This window comes from Peromyscus maniculatus, chromosome 6, assembly GCF_049852395.1.
Source record: "Peromyscus maniculatus bairdii isolate BWxNUB_F1_BW_parent chromosome 6, HU_Pman_BW_mat_3.1, whole genome shotgun sequence".
NCBI classification, from domain to species: domain Eukaryota; kingdom Metazoa; phylum Chordata; class Mammalia; order Rodentia; family Cricetidae; genus Peromyscus; species Peromyscus maniculatus.
This window is the reverse complement of record NC_134857.1, coordinates 71,186,729-71,201,210: the sequence shown is the minus strand read 5'-3', so window position 1 is coordinate 71,201,210 and position 14,482 is coordinate 71,186,729. Positions and strand designations below refer to the sequence as shown.

General features: G+C 46.7%; 1 protein-coding gene across 1 annotated transcript; it reads right to left on the bottom strand.

The window, feature by feature from the left end:
• Positions 1-346: 346 nt before the first annotated feature.
• Positions 347-13,008, bottom strand: Pglyrp4 (peptidoglycan recognition protein 4). Its single transcript, XM_006976225.2, has 9 exons — positions 12,735-13,008; positions 11,387-11,480; positions 10,439-10,546; positions 9,622-9,820; positions 8,158-8,276; positions 6,328-6,480; positions 4,841-5,039; positions 2,342-2,460; positions 347-1,261 (listed from the first exon to the last, which is right to left on the bottom strand). Exons 2-9 carry the CDS (start codon positions 11,433-11,435, stop codon positions 1,083-1,085), a joined length of 1,125 nt encoding a protein of 374 aa, XP_006976287.1. The 5' UTR covers positions 11,436-11,480; positions 12,735-13,008; the 3' UTR covers positions 347-1,082.
• Positions 13,009-14,482: the final 1,474 nt, after the last annotated feature.

The following is a 14,482-nucleotide window of genomic DNA, read 5'->3' as shown; positions in this document are numbered from 1 at the left end:
TAAACCCAAACACATGACTGCCTCGTCACTGTCTGAATGTACAGCCCCCTAGGTCTTAAAGGCATATGTCTCCAATGCTGGCTGTATCCCTGAACACACAGAGATCTTATGGGATTAAAGGCGTGTGCCACCACCGCCACACTCTTGCTATGGCTCTAATAGCTCTGACCCTGAACACACAGATATCTATGGGATTAAAGGCGTGTGCCACCACCGCCACACTCTTGCTATGGCTCTAATAGCTCTGACCCCCAGACAACTTTATTTATTAACATACAATCAAATTAATATTTCAGTACAAATCAAAATAATATTTCAATACAATTAGATTACCACCACACACAGGGCTCTCGAGACATGGCATCTGTTATAGACAAGTCAACATAGTCAGCTCCAAGCCTCCAACCAAGAAGTACCAGTGCAGAGAATAATAGAAAAATGGGTCAATGGACCGCAGCGCCTCCACAGTGGGGTGATGGCAAACTTTTGGAAAAGGACTTGGGCCTCTAACTTGTTCATCCATTTCTCCAACAAACTTCTACAATATTTACTTACATTTAGACACGGATCACGAAGCTGACATAGGCTACCTGATGGTGAGGAAAACTCAGCCGCTGCTCTGGGAAAACTTCACAAACTAGAACAGAATAGATATGCCTGCAAGAAACCTAAACCCTTAAACAAAGGGAGCATTCACATATGCACAAGCAGATGTGTGACAGAGGAGGAGGACACCCTGCCTGGGCTGTGGATGAGCACTGGAAGCCACCAGACAAACCGCAGCTGCTTGTGTACCAAGCAGAAGGGCAGATAACTAGGGATATAGATGTTATGGCAAGAACCAGCCCATTGCCTCACCTGTCTGAGAAGGCAAGTACCCAGGAAAGAAGATTCAAGACTGTACCTACAAAACTTGGGGAACAGGGGTGAATGTCACCAAGAGAAGACATGGTTGTCCCAACCCAGGAAATGAGCAAGGTAAAGCTTTGAAATGACAGGACAGCGATGCTCATCCAAAGTGGGAGGTAAGGACAGACACCCAGCAGGAGGAAGAGCATCCTCAGAATGGGCTAGGGCCTCCCTCAGTGCTTGAAGTGAGGCCATGTCCTGATGATGTTGTACAATGCCTGTCCAGGGGACAGAGTATTAGACACATCACTGTGGCCCATTAGCAGGTAGTTGGGGGCCAGGTACTCCTTGTCCACAGCACACTGGATCAGGTCCTGGGCTGCTTCCAGAGCAGCTGCATTGGGTGAGGAACCTGCAAAACACATCCAGACCATGGTTTGTAGGATCCTAAGGTGCCCAGACCAGGGCAGAACATGATCTCAAACCTACCCAGCCTACCACTAAAGTCACATATTTGACTGTTGGCAGTCACTCTATAGAAAGAGAGAATGCCAGATCAAGATTTCACATGTCTCAGCTCAAAAGGTGTCCTGACTCTGAATTACTGGAATTATAAATATAGATCTGAAGAACTCTGAAGATTTTCCTACTGCAGAAATTTGCCATGATAGTTCTCTAGTGGAGACATTTTAGTCCCCTAAGGAACATTTGGCAGTGCCCAGAGATATTCTTGGTTGACCAAATTGGAAGAAGAAAGGACATTCTTATTGTCTAGTTGGGAGAAGGTGAAGATAGTGCCAACCACCCTCCAAAGCACGGATGGATCTGTGACAATGAATTATCCAGACCATCAGGAGCAGTGAGGTTTACTGGCCTTCCCCATAGATTCAGCGCTCAGCATCCTCTCACTTGCCCTGACCCCCATCTGATGCTCATTTACAAACCAGCCAGAAGGACTAGCAGGGACAGCATGTCACCTTTTCAGAGATTCAATAACAACACCTAGCTCTAGTCAGAAGCTCTGAGTAAATGAACATTTTCAGTGTAATCAAAACAAATCCCGAAATCTCTGCCTTGTTTATAAGGCCGAGCAGTCTAGAGTTGTAACCATGGGTACCAAAATCAGATAAGTTACAAAGAGAACCTCAAATTACTCACAAAGGCATTTTTCCTTATTTCACCCATTCATTGTAGCAGAGAAAGGGAGAGGGAGGGAAGGGGGAGGGAAGGGGGAGGGAAGGCAGAAAGAAGGGAGGGTGGGAAGGAGGGAGGGAGGGAGGAAGAGAGAGATTTGTCTGTGTGTGTAAAAAGTAATTTAAGAGTACCTACTCTCTCTAGGATCTGAGGGTCACCTCTAGCCACACTCATATAAATACAAAGTTTCAGCATGTGATGGTTTAAATGATGTCTGAGTCTGATGTCTTTCTGTCCAAATCAGACACTCTCCTCAAACATCACACAAGGATCACAGCTACCCAAAGCTTCCACTTACCTGTGAAGACACCCATGAAGGTGATGCTCAAAGCAATGTCATTGTACCCATCAGTGCGGGATCCTTGGTGATTCCAGCCCACCCCTTCATAAACACCACCATCCTGGCCCACGAGGAAGCTGGAAAACCACAAGAGAGATGGAGATTAGCATGAAAGAGAAGCACTCAGGGACTGACACTCTCCTTCCTTCATCCATTCATTCATTCTTTACTAAACTAAGCCCCAAGTTACAAGAAAGACAGAGTCTTTGTGAGTGGTATGCTAATGAATAAATCTGGAGGAATGGGGCTCTAGAGGGACCCAGACTTAAAACATTTGCAGATTTCTGCTGGAGTAAATTGTCACAGTAGCTGCTTTTAGAATATAAATGACTTAGCAACTCACCCTGATTTCCCAAATGTCTAACCATCAGTTTCCATGAAGTTGAACCTGTCAACCTCTCTTCCTTCTCCAGACAACTTCTTCTCGGGACCTCCACTTGGGATGGTCCACTCACCCTCCTGTCTGGCAGATGGGCCTCTGAGCTCAGCCTCCTCAAGGGTGTGCTTATTGGGGTGCTCTCCTGTGCCTCTTCCTCCTCACTCTACACACTCTCAGAATTAAACTATCCATTGTCTTGTTTCTTCATCATCCATGGAAGTGCACAACTCACAGTTGGAGCCACCTCCCACCTCTTCTTCTCTAGGATAGCACTGTAGGGAAGGTTAGTATCTGCTGGCTCCAAACCCAGGCCTCAGCCCATTCACCTCATCCACTTGCCAGCCAGGCTTGTTGCAGGTGTCTCCCAGCCACCTCCCTGACATAGTCCTGCACCTTAGGCATTAGCCACTCACTTTCCTGGACTCTTGAATGGCTCCACTTCTCCCTGTGACATCTGTTCCCTCTTACCCCTGTCAACATCTTGCCTTGCCTGAATTGCCAAATCTTCAAATCTCACTGCTGTCGAGTTCACCCTCACTAATCTGTTCCCAAAGCTTCTTTCAGAAATGCAAATCCTATCGGGTACAATCCTACTCTTAGTTCTTTGCACAGAACCCAAACTCCCCAGCTGAAGATACATCATTCTTCAGGACATGGCTCTTCCACCTCCCAGCCTCACCTCTCACCACATCCAATGTTGGCATTTATGTGATCATCGTCAATGTCTCAACTCCTCAGAGACACTGTGTGTAAGAGGGTAAGAGCCACCCATGCATGCTCCCACAAGAAGCATCCTCAGAGCATGGCCTAGAACTGTAATGTGTGAGAAGTGAATGTTTGGTCCTGAGTTCAGACCCTCTCCAGAATGATGGATGATAGGATGCACAATATAAATCAGTAGCCTAGGAAAAGGTAACTGCCTTCTAGAGCCTAAGTAGGAAAGAGAAACTGTCATCCTCAGAATGAGATTCCCAAATTCATATTTGATATGCACATCTCCATTGTAATTAAGGAGAACACCATCGGATTATCCTGAATAGCAGGGCCTTGCAATCATTTGACGGGTCCTAATAGCTGACTAGAGGTAATATTTTCTCCCATCTCTAAAGAGCTTCACTGAAATGGAGACAGAGAAGATCAGTCACCTTAGAAGAATATACCAAGTGACAAATCCAACTGAGGCAAGCACACTGCACACCGGTGCCTGGCGGCAACAGTCAAGACGAAAACTCAGCTCCAGAAGCTAATCCACGAACATCCCTAGGATAGCAGCTCTTTTTATTAGCACATACAAACACACCATATGAGTTTGTGGTAGCTTATACTTAGGCTTCCACTTCAGTTTGATTGTGGGGAGAAATGAATGAGGTATTCCAGAGTCTTACCCTCAAACTCTGGAAACATCCTCTGGTGTTTTTGCCTGTTTTGCAGGACATTTTGTTTTCTATGTGGGCCAGTCGTAAGTTACTGTCTTTCAACGTAAGTATTCTTGACCAACAAAACTCAGGCACGGAATTTTGACGTTCATTTAGATTACACTAAATAAGAAGGAAGAGAGGGAAGGGGGAGGAAGGGAACAGGGAAAGAGGAGAAAAAGAAAGGTGTGAGGAGAAAGACAGACAGACAGACACAGGGAGAGGATGGGGGAAGAAATGTAGGGGGAGGAAAAAACGTCTGCCCCCTAGATAACACATTCTTATTATAAAATTGCAGACCTTGGCACTGAAATTAATGGATGTCATCCAGACTCTCCATATAGGAAAGACTCTCCTTCTGAGTGTTTGGAGTCTTAAATGTGAAGGACTGCCAAAATAACACCAGAAGGAGCAAGCCAAGCACCATAATATCCGTATGCTGCCTTTAATAGGCACACATTTTGAGAACATGCTTGGGGCTGTGACTGTCCCTTATCTGTCCCCTAAATAAGAGCACCCTGGATTGGGTCAAAAGCCAACCTAAGTATCCATAGGTCTTTCATATAGGGAATATCCATCAACATTAACTCCTTTTCCCCTCCTGTTGAAAGATTCAGATTCTCTAACCAAAGGAAAACAGTCCCTATCCCTGGGATCACTTACTTATACCCAATGTCACTTGCGTTTAGCCTGTCCATGAACCAGGACTGGAGATCTCGGACCAGCAGGCGGCACTCATTGTACTGGCTGCAGGTTCTCCCAGCAGTGTGAAGGATGATGACATACTTTGCAGGGAGAGTCATCTTGGGGCAGTGGGACTCTCTTGCACCCCAAGCAGACCGTGGAACAATGTGGGGGCAAGCTGTTGTAGGGTGAAACAACAAAAACAAATGACAAAACATAAAGGATTTGTTACACACACCGTGCCCACCACATGACTACTGAAGGCTGCTCTGATCCTCAGCATGTTGAGATTTCCCAACCACTCAAAGCCCCTCCCAATCCCACCTGTGGTACTCTAGAGTGTACAATTCAAGCAGCAAACACAGAAGCTTTATTCTGGAAGTCCATTGGACAGACACTTAAAACCCATAAGATTCTGCCTATATAAAGCAATCCTCAATATGGACAGATGGCAGCAGTCTCGAGGCAGAAGCCAAACTGATTCCATTGGCTCTGTGGTTAAGGGTACTTGTTGCTCTTGCAGAGGACTGGGTTCAATTTCCAGCACTCACATGATGACTCACAATCATCTGTAATTCCAGTTCCAGGGGGATCTGATGACCTCATCTGTCTTCTATGGGCACCAGGCTCACATGTGGTACACATATATATGTCCATGCAAAACACTCATACGTATAAAACAATAAAATAAATATAAAAACTCACTGGTTTTGATACCGTGGCTTGTTAACACAAAGCAGCATCAAACTTATTGTCTGAATTGTTTTTAAATTCCTCCTTTAAAGTCAATGTGACAACATCAAGTTTGTGTTGCTTCCTGCATTTATAAATGTGTGCTTGTATAAGAGCATGTGACTAAAAACTGTGCATAAGTGTACCCTGTCCTTTTCTATGTGCATTTTCTTCTCTAACGATTTCCACCATATGACATACTTAGTTTGGGGGGGTTGTTGTTGTTGTTTGGTTTTTCAAGACAGGGATTCTCTCTATAGCCCTGGCTGTCCTGGAACTCACTCTGTAGACCAGGCTGGCCTCGAACTCAGAGATCTGCCTCTGCCTCCTGAGTGCTGGCATTAAAAGCGTGTGCCACCACCATCCAGCTCATCCCAGTGTTGTCTGTTGATTTGCTCATGACCTTTCTCTCCCCCTCTGCACAGAAGCTCTATGACTCAAGGGTTCTTGTACCTTGTTCCTTAGATCTAGTTTTTGCTGAGGAAGCAGGTGTGACATGACTGCAGACAGACTGTTCACATGGCACCACTCATGCTGCTGTGGCACTGTCACTGCGGCTAATGGGGAAAGAGGTGGCCTGGAGAGTTCAAGGTTGGTCAGCACCAGCATTTCAGAAGGCTGGTGACCACATGGCTACTGGGAAGGACGTGAGAAAAGCCTGATGAGGTCACATTCGGGAGTGCTGCCATCCTGGTATGTAGGACTGGAAGGACCAGAAAGGGAGAAGGCCTCACCTTTCTTCTGACTCCCCTTCCGTGGAGGGACCAGGCAGTTTTCACTTTTCACAAGAAGTGGCTGGATGTGCGTGGGTGACAAGTGGCCCTTCTTCACAGCATAGGAAATCAGGCCCTTCATAGCTGACAAAGCGGCAGGGCTGGGACTGTGGCCTGGAAGAGAGTGATTTATAGGGAGCCCCTGTCCAGCCTAGTGTCAGGGAACAGTGGGAAGAAGCTGAGGTGCCCCCCACAAACCTACACAGCTGCTAGAGGACACAATGGGGACAGGCTCATCCCTCACGTCAGAGGGCCGAGCATCAGGGGCCTGTGAAAACAGGGCTCTGAGGGCCTCAGGTTGGAGCCCTTCCCAATGATGTGCCGACTTCACATATCCACACTGAATCCACAAGAGAGCTCTAGGGTGGTTCTGCCCAATAAGCTCCACCTGCTCACACCCTCATCTTTCACAGCACAAAACCCTGAATCAAATGCTATCGGTGACCCACTTGTTCATGAAGAAGAATTCGGAATCAAAAAAGTACATGCTTCAAATCCCAAACCAACCAATAAATCTGTGAATTAAACAGGCATTCAGGGCCCTACTCGGCGGGAACCACCCTCCTGTGGCAAATGGAAAATTCAGGCTCGTGTTCTGACTCCTCCCCACAGTGTGTCTTTGGGTTCTTGGCTTCTCTGAAACTTGGGCTGCATACTGTAGTAATGGGAATGATGGAGTCTACCTGGACTGTCCCAAAGGGCATTGAGTAGGAAATGAGAAACTAGCTATACAAAATACATTAACAGAAATCAGCTCACAGACTCTACAGGCATGGTCCTTCCCGACCGTGTGTTAGGATGTGGGATGCAGGGAACTGGAATCAACAGACTTGGAAGAAAATGGAAGAATGTCAGAGGCTGTGACCTTCCAGGAGTAGCCCAACACAAAACAAATTCCATGAGTCCCACCCTGCTTTGAGATTTTTGTTCCATTTTGTTTTGCTTAGACTTTTTTTTCTTTTTTTAAGAGAGAGAGGGAGAACATGAAGTTGGATGGATAGGGAGGTAGAGATGTCTTGGAGGAGTTGGAGGAGGGGGAAACATAGTTAAAATATATTGTATGAAAACAATTAATGGAATTAACTGTCAACTTGAGCGGATCTAGGAGACGAACCTATGGACATATTTCCTGAATGGGCTCACTGAAGTGGGATGACCCACTCTAAATTCAGACAGTACCATTCCATGGAATGGAATTCTGGGCTGAACACAGGAGAAAATGGGGTGAGCACCAACGTCATCCTTCTGTTCCTAACAGTAGATGCGATATGGCCAGCCACTTCATGCCCCTCATATGATGTCTCCCCCATTGCAATGAATTATCCCCTCAAACTGTGTGCTGGAATAAATTCTTCCTGGTGTTTGGTCACAGCAGCGAGAAAAATACCTACTCCAGAGGCTGAATAGAAAATCTAGGAGTGAGAGGTAGACAGAGGGGACACCTGGCCAACAGCCACAGACCTGTCAGTCCTGGAGAGAAGGTGTGACAGTCACTAATGGGAGGGGGGCAAAGCCTGAAGAAGAGCAGAGCAAGGACCTGGCAGACAGAAGCTTGGGGAGAAGAGGGAGGGGGAGGTTCGCCTAGAGAAGCCTGGGAGTCTGAGGAAGAAATGTGGCAGAGTCAGAGAAGGAAGCCAGAGCAGAAGGAAGAAGGGCATTGTGTTGTGTGTTCTGGAAACCAAGAAAACGCCACAAGAAACTGGCTTTGAAGAGATGCCTGAGAGGGAAACAGAGCTTCAAGAGAAGGCATCAGAGATCTCCTTGAAGGACAGTCAGCTGAGGTGCCATTACCTTCCTGGGCGCCAAAGAAGGCAATGCCTAAGGAGATGTTGTTGTAGCCCTGATCGTGTGAGCCTTGGACATTCCAGCCAACACCTTCATATACTCTGCCATCATCCCCAACCAGGAAACTATGGGCAGGAGAAACACAAATTACTGGCTGGCACTGACTGACACACATTCCTGAGAGGCAGAACTACCTCCCCAAACTCAGAAGGGAGAGGAGCACAGAACAGGTTCACCAAAAAGTATCCACATGGATTTCTCTAGAAATAACAAGTCATGTATCTTCATCTTTAACATTGAAAAGGACCCACACCCACACCCCATCCACCCTCCCTTGCCCAGACACCCAATTTGTATATAAATCATCCTAAATACTGAGAAGAAAGAGGGGATCTGGGACATCTGCAGAAACTATAGATGACCTAGCCACACAGTGTTAGTCTCTATGGACTCCATACATCCCTAAAAACAGCTCTCCTACCTCCTACAGAAGGTACACTGCCTACATAACCTCCACACGGGCTGCTCACTTCTTTTCTCCCTGCCAAGTAATTTCCTACAGAAACACAGCATGTGAGACATGGACACAGTGGCAGCCAATGTGTTTGGGGAGGGATCCCAGAAGTCAAAGAGATGGAGCAATGAAGAAAGAAATCCAACAACAGCCTACGCCCCTGAGCTAGCTTGAGAATAGGCACTCAGCACTGAACCCTGGCTGCCGCTCACCCGCCTTGTCCTTCTGAAGAGTTATATACACAGCTTTAGAGACATCCTTCAGAAGAGCTGGGATGATGAAGTTACCCACCAACTCCTGTCCCCCAGGGGTCATTAACTCCTCTGAACCATAGAGGCATTGGAGAAAGCCTTGTATGGGAAAGTGGAGATGCTGTGGGCACCTGAAGCCAGACTGCTGACAACTAGCCAAAGTCAGACAGGAGTCTCCTAGACTGGCTGTTGGGGCCATAGATAGGATGATTGCCCCAGTCAGAAAAGAGCTCATACCTGCAATGCAATGAAGACTACCTTGGACAGAGACAGGTCAGGCTAGTTTAGGATCGATGACCGTACTTGTGTGTGGCACTGAGGAACTCAAACAACCTCCCCTACCTTGAGAAAATGACTCTTGTTCTGCCCAACTCAGACTAGTGGATGATCAGAAGCACTCAGGTATAAGGAAGAATTCTGTAAACTATGATGTGTCAGGCAAACCAAGAGTTTCCAGCAGCATTTAAAGGAGCAGTTCATGTCTTGGTTTTTATGTCTTCTGCGCCTCAGAGGCATTAAATTTCATAGGATATGCTCAGAATTTAATGAAGATTCTGAATACTGTATTTATTACAAAACCTATAGAATTACAAAACCTATAGAATTAGAGCCAAGGAAATGAGGAAAGCAGGTAGGGAAGAACTATGAGAACCTTGGCAGAGCAGCTTTGACCACATGCCTGGAGATCCAGGTTCAGCCACTTACTTGTACGCCACATCACACCAGCTGTTGCGGCTGTGATAGGCCTGTAGTTCCTGAAGCTTCTGACTACAGACAGTCTGGTTGTGGCACTCTAGTCCAGGGACATGGTGTATGACAAGGATATTCACTGGTCTGCTCAGTTTAGAGCTGCAGCCAATTGCTTTTGCCCCCCATTCCTCTCGAGAGACCATGCCGAGGACATCTGTGAGGAGAGGGTATGTCAATCAGTGCATCCTACATTTGCCACATGTTGGTCTGAACTTTGCCCAGTGCTGGTGAAAATGCCCTAGGAGGGGTATCCACAGGTGGTCATACCTCCCTCCTCACTGCCATATGTACACCTTGCAGACTCTCACTCCTAAGGCAGCTGAACTGGCCAGGTACTCTGGATATTTTGCTCCCCCATCTCAGGACTCTCCACCATAAATGCACTACATTAGGAAATATACCCATGCTGCCCACTTGTCCCCACCCAGCTCTTGTAGCCTCACTGTGCATTCACTGACAATTTCTTCTGTGACTTCCACTCTCCTTATGGGGCCACATCTCCTCCTCAGCCTCAGGGCTCTCACTAGGCAGAATCTTCATCTGCCCTTCACTTTCTGAGCCACTGAACTCAAGGATTGGGTCTCTACCCTGCATAATCTGTTTCTCCCTTTTGATATCATCCCTATACCCCAAAAACCTATAAAAATACACTTAAGCTGCTGACCAGAGCCCCTCTACATTTGATACTATCTACTCTGTCCCAGCTGGCTGTGCAGACCTGAGATGCATTCTGGTCACATGAGATCACTGGCAGATCGCTAAGCCTCCTCACCATCACGGCCCAGTTTGCCTTTCTCCAGGAACTGGGAGATGCTGCCAAGCAGTTGCTGCAGTCCTTCTGACATCTGTTTAGCTTGTGTTTTTTCCCAGGAGAAAACACCTGCAAAAGAACATCCCTGCTTTCATCTGTCTTCAAAGAGTTCCAGAACCCTTTGATAATAGTGGGATAACAGAGCTCCAGTCAGAAACAGCTGCCCCTCTCCACTACCTCTCTGCCTCCCAGAGTCCCCGGTCCTCTTCCATCAAGCCCCCCTGTGCTGACCAGGGAACTACCTCTAACAGTTGGTGACATGGTTTTCTCTAATACTGTCTTCAGGTAATCCCCAGGATGATAGTGCATTGCTACAGGTAGGGAGTCAGACATATTGAACAATTATGAGCCATATCCAAACATGCAATTGGCAAAAACAACCTGGAAATGTATTCAGGCACCTCAAAACCACAATGTTCTCTTTTGTGTACATTTTGTGTATCAGATGCAATAAGAAGAAATAGTTAGAATTGCCTTTCATGAGTCAGTGCTGGGACATCGGTCAAGCCTTTGCTCATACTTGAAGGACTGTGAGGAGGTCACCGGACACTGATTTACATTATTTCTCCAAAGGAACATTGTTTTGTTGACAGGCACAAATCTAAGTTAGTTAAAATGCTGGTTGGTATCATATTGACACAGATATAACCATTGCTCCCACTTACTGGTTCTTACTGCCAAGTGCTAAGTCAGTCATGTGTGTTACCTCGCTAAATCCTCAAATTGAAGAGAGAAGCAACCTTTTCTCAATCTTCAGATAGAGAAACTTAAGATTTAAAGACTTAACCATTTCATGAAAGCTACTACTTGAGGTAGGGTAAAGAGTTGTCCCCAGGTCTATAGGTGCCATAAAGCTCTTCTTGCATGCCAGGGAAGAGCACCCATTTGATCCAGAGAAAGAAAACTTACCCCATACTGGGAGAATCAGGGCAGAGACGACAAGAGGCCAGGGAAGCATCCTCGGGTGGTCCCAGGACACCGACACAAAGTATGATCAGCAGCTCTGGGAGGGATACTGACAGTTAACATGACTGTGCTAGTTGCCAATGACATGTCACCTGTCTACCTGCTGCCTTGCTGTGGCCTCCTGAGGGCCAGCACCTGGCTAGGGCTCCTCTGAGTGCCCTGTACACAGCTGGTACACATCCAGTACAGATACCTAGCAACTCTATTCACTGGTGCCTACTGTGTGTGTGGTTTATGTAGATACTTGCGCAGTTTCTGCATAAAGTCTTAAATAATCCACCACCCCCCCCAACTCTATATATACAGGAACAAAGTCTAAAACTGGTCTAAGAAACTCAAGTTCACATGGAAGGGTCTAATGCAGACATTCCCTTTCCAGCTAGGGATAAGACCATGTGAGGTAAGCAGGGTGTGGGAGTTGGGAGAAACAAGATCTGATTGTGGGGAAGAGAACACCTGACCTTAAGACTGTTTTGATAGAGTCTAGTACTGTAGTTGGAGTTTTTTTGTGTCCACTCAGGTCCTACACCCACTCAGACCCAAGTAAACACAGAGACATATTACTTATAAACTGTATGGCCATAGCAGGCTTCTTGCTATCTAGTTCTTACATCTTAAATTAACCCGTTTCTATAAATCTATATCTTGCCATGTGGCTCGTGGCTTACCGGTACCTTTACATCTTACTTCTCATGGCAGCAGCGGCTGGCAGCGTCCCCTGACTCAGCCTTCCACTTCCCAGAATTCTCCTCTCTGCTTATCCCGCCTATACTATACTTCCTGCCTGGCTACTGACCAATCAGCGTTTTATTTATCCATCAATCAGAGCAATACATTCACAGCATACAGAAAGACATTCCCAGCATAGTCCCTTCTGGAGATGGTTTTAAAGATCACACTCAAACTTTGAAACAACTGAAACTGGGGAATGGCTCAGTTGCTAAATGATGCTGAAATTTCCAGCAGCCATTTGAAAAAATAGCTGAGTGTGAGAGTGGTGGGGCAAATCTGTAATTCCAATACTGGGAGGTGGAGACAGGCAGATCTCTGGAGCTCACTGTCCCGCCAGGCTTGCCAAACCTACCAGCTTGTCCACTGAGAGACCCTGTCTCATAAAGTAAGGTGGAAAGCAGTCAACAAAGACCCACCACCGAGCTCTGGCTTCCACATGCATACACACAAGTATGTACCCATTGCAAATGAGCATGCACACACACAAAGAGGAGAGGAAAGGGGGAACACATACTATCTACATGCCACCATGTTCTCACACAAAACAGAGTAGAATTACCTGGTTACTCTTTACTGTTCCAGCTAGACAGGTCAGAGTACCGCCAGCTCACCACTCATTGTCGGAAGTTCCCTCCTCCAGTCTTGGTTTCCAGGTCTTGTACCTCCTCTAGCAGGTGTCTCTTCCTGCTTTCCCTGGCTCTAGAGGACCCCCAGTCCCTAGGAAAGGAGCACTCAGGCTCTAGGAAGAGAGGGACCCCAAAAAAGATGGAGAACAGAGGTCTGGGACTCAGAGTCAACTCAGTTCAGAGCCCCGAACGGAACTCAGGTGAGACTAGATGGGTTGAGAGCACAGGCACCCGCCCTGTGAATAAGCCCAGGTTCCTCCTCCCTGGGAAAGGTCCCAATTGCCACATCCTCCCTGACCTCTTTCTTCTGCTCAGCCTTCAACAGGCCTGGCTGACTGGGGCCTGAGTGCCAGGTGGCTATTTCTGACATCAATGAACTTCTTGCCAATAGCAATCTGCTCCACAAATCTGAAAGCTATCAATTAAGGTCATTTACCAACTACTACTACAAATGCCTTCCTACCAAGGACACCTACAGAGCCAGGATGGAAGGAAAGAAATAGAAAGCCACATTCCCAGGAGGAAGTTCTCTGCGCCTAATTCTGACCCTGTGACCTATGTACGCACATCACCTGCCCTCTCTCTACACCCACCGTCAGCATCACACTATGACCCATGAAAGGAAACAGTTCTCACCCACTTCTGCCCCAGGGCCTAATTATGTCATCCCTGAGCAGGTTTCATGGTCTGAAACCTGGTCTTCCAGAACTGTAGATCCTCATAGAGGAAGTGCCACATGACAGTGAGACACCAGCATCTTCACAGGGGATACAGAGCCTCTCAGCTTCCAGCAGGCAGGGCAGCCTTCAGAGACCCTAAGAAAATGGCCTTATGCAGAAAGATTGTTCCAGGGGAAAAAACTCCTTGGAAAGAGTTACAGTAGCACTAAAGGCCAAGCAAGGAAAAGCTGCTGCCTCCTAGCCAAAAAGAATAGCACTCGAGGTAGAGACATACCATTGTCTCCTACACCTAAGAGTCAGTCCAGTTGGGCAGATTGATCTCCCCTCACAAATGTGGGTTCACCTTAAGCTGTGCTAAAGAGAGAGGAGAAACAATCACCCCTTTAGTGAAATAGCATGCTGCTCCTTCCCAGAGGATCCACCCATACCAGCTGCCATTGGGTTGTTTGTTTTTGCCTTCCCGGCTGTTGGTCAAAGCCTAAGTGTGCTTTCTACAGTACTTTGGGTTTTTCACTCTTCCCCTAATGTTCCCCTCTCTACCATGTGACTGCTTCTCTGCCAAGTTGCTGAGCTCCAGGTTGGCTTAGCTCATGGCTTTTTCTCTTTCTCTGCTTGATCTTCCTCCTCCAGGCAGCTGCCAAGATTTATAGCTTCTCTATCCTGGATTTTTTTTTATTTAAACTCTCTATAAAATTATTGTTGTTCCTCCTGTTAAGTCCATTCTAGGATTATGTTTTTAGTGCTATAGGATGGTCTGTATGTCAAATTACTCTGATTGGTCAATAAATAAAACACTGATTGGCCAGTGACTAGGCAGGAAGTATGGGTGGGACTAACAGAGAGGAGAAAAGAACAGGAAGGCAGAAGGAGTCACTGACAGCCTCCGCCATGACAAGCAGCATGTGAAGACACCGGTAAGCCACAAGCCACATGGCAAGGTATAGATTTATGGAAATGGATTAATTTAAGCTGTGAGAACAGTTAGCAAGAAGCCTGCCACG

Bases quoted from the DNA above. Each gene is read 5' to 3' on its own strand.
- Pglyrp4 (XM_006976225.2), bottom strand. From the start codon at position 11,435: ATGCTTCCCTGGCCTCTTGTCGTCTCTGCCCTGATTCTCCCAGTATGG. The intron at 5,040-6,327 runs GTGAGGCCTTCT...ACCCTACAACAG, and splicing joins GAAGGGGAGTCAGAAGAAAG to CTTGCCCCCACATTGTTCCA. The intron at 2,461-4,840 runs GTAAGTGATCCC...GTGGTTTTCCAG, and splicing joins GCAAGTGACATTGGGTATAA to CTTCCTCGTGGGCCAGGATG.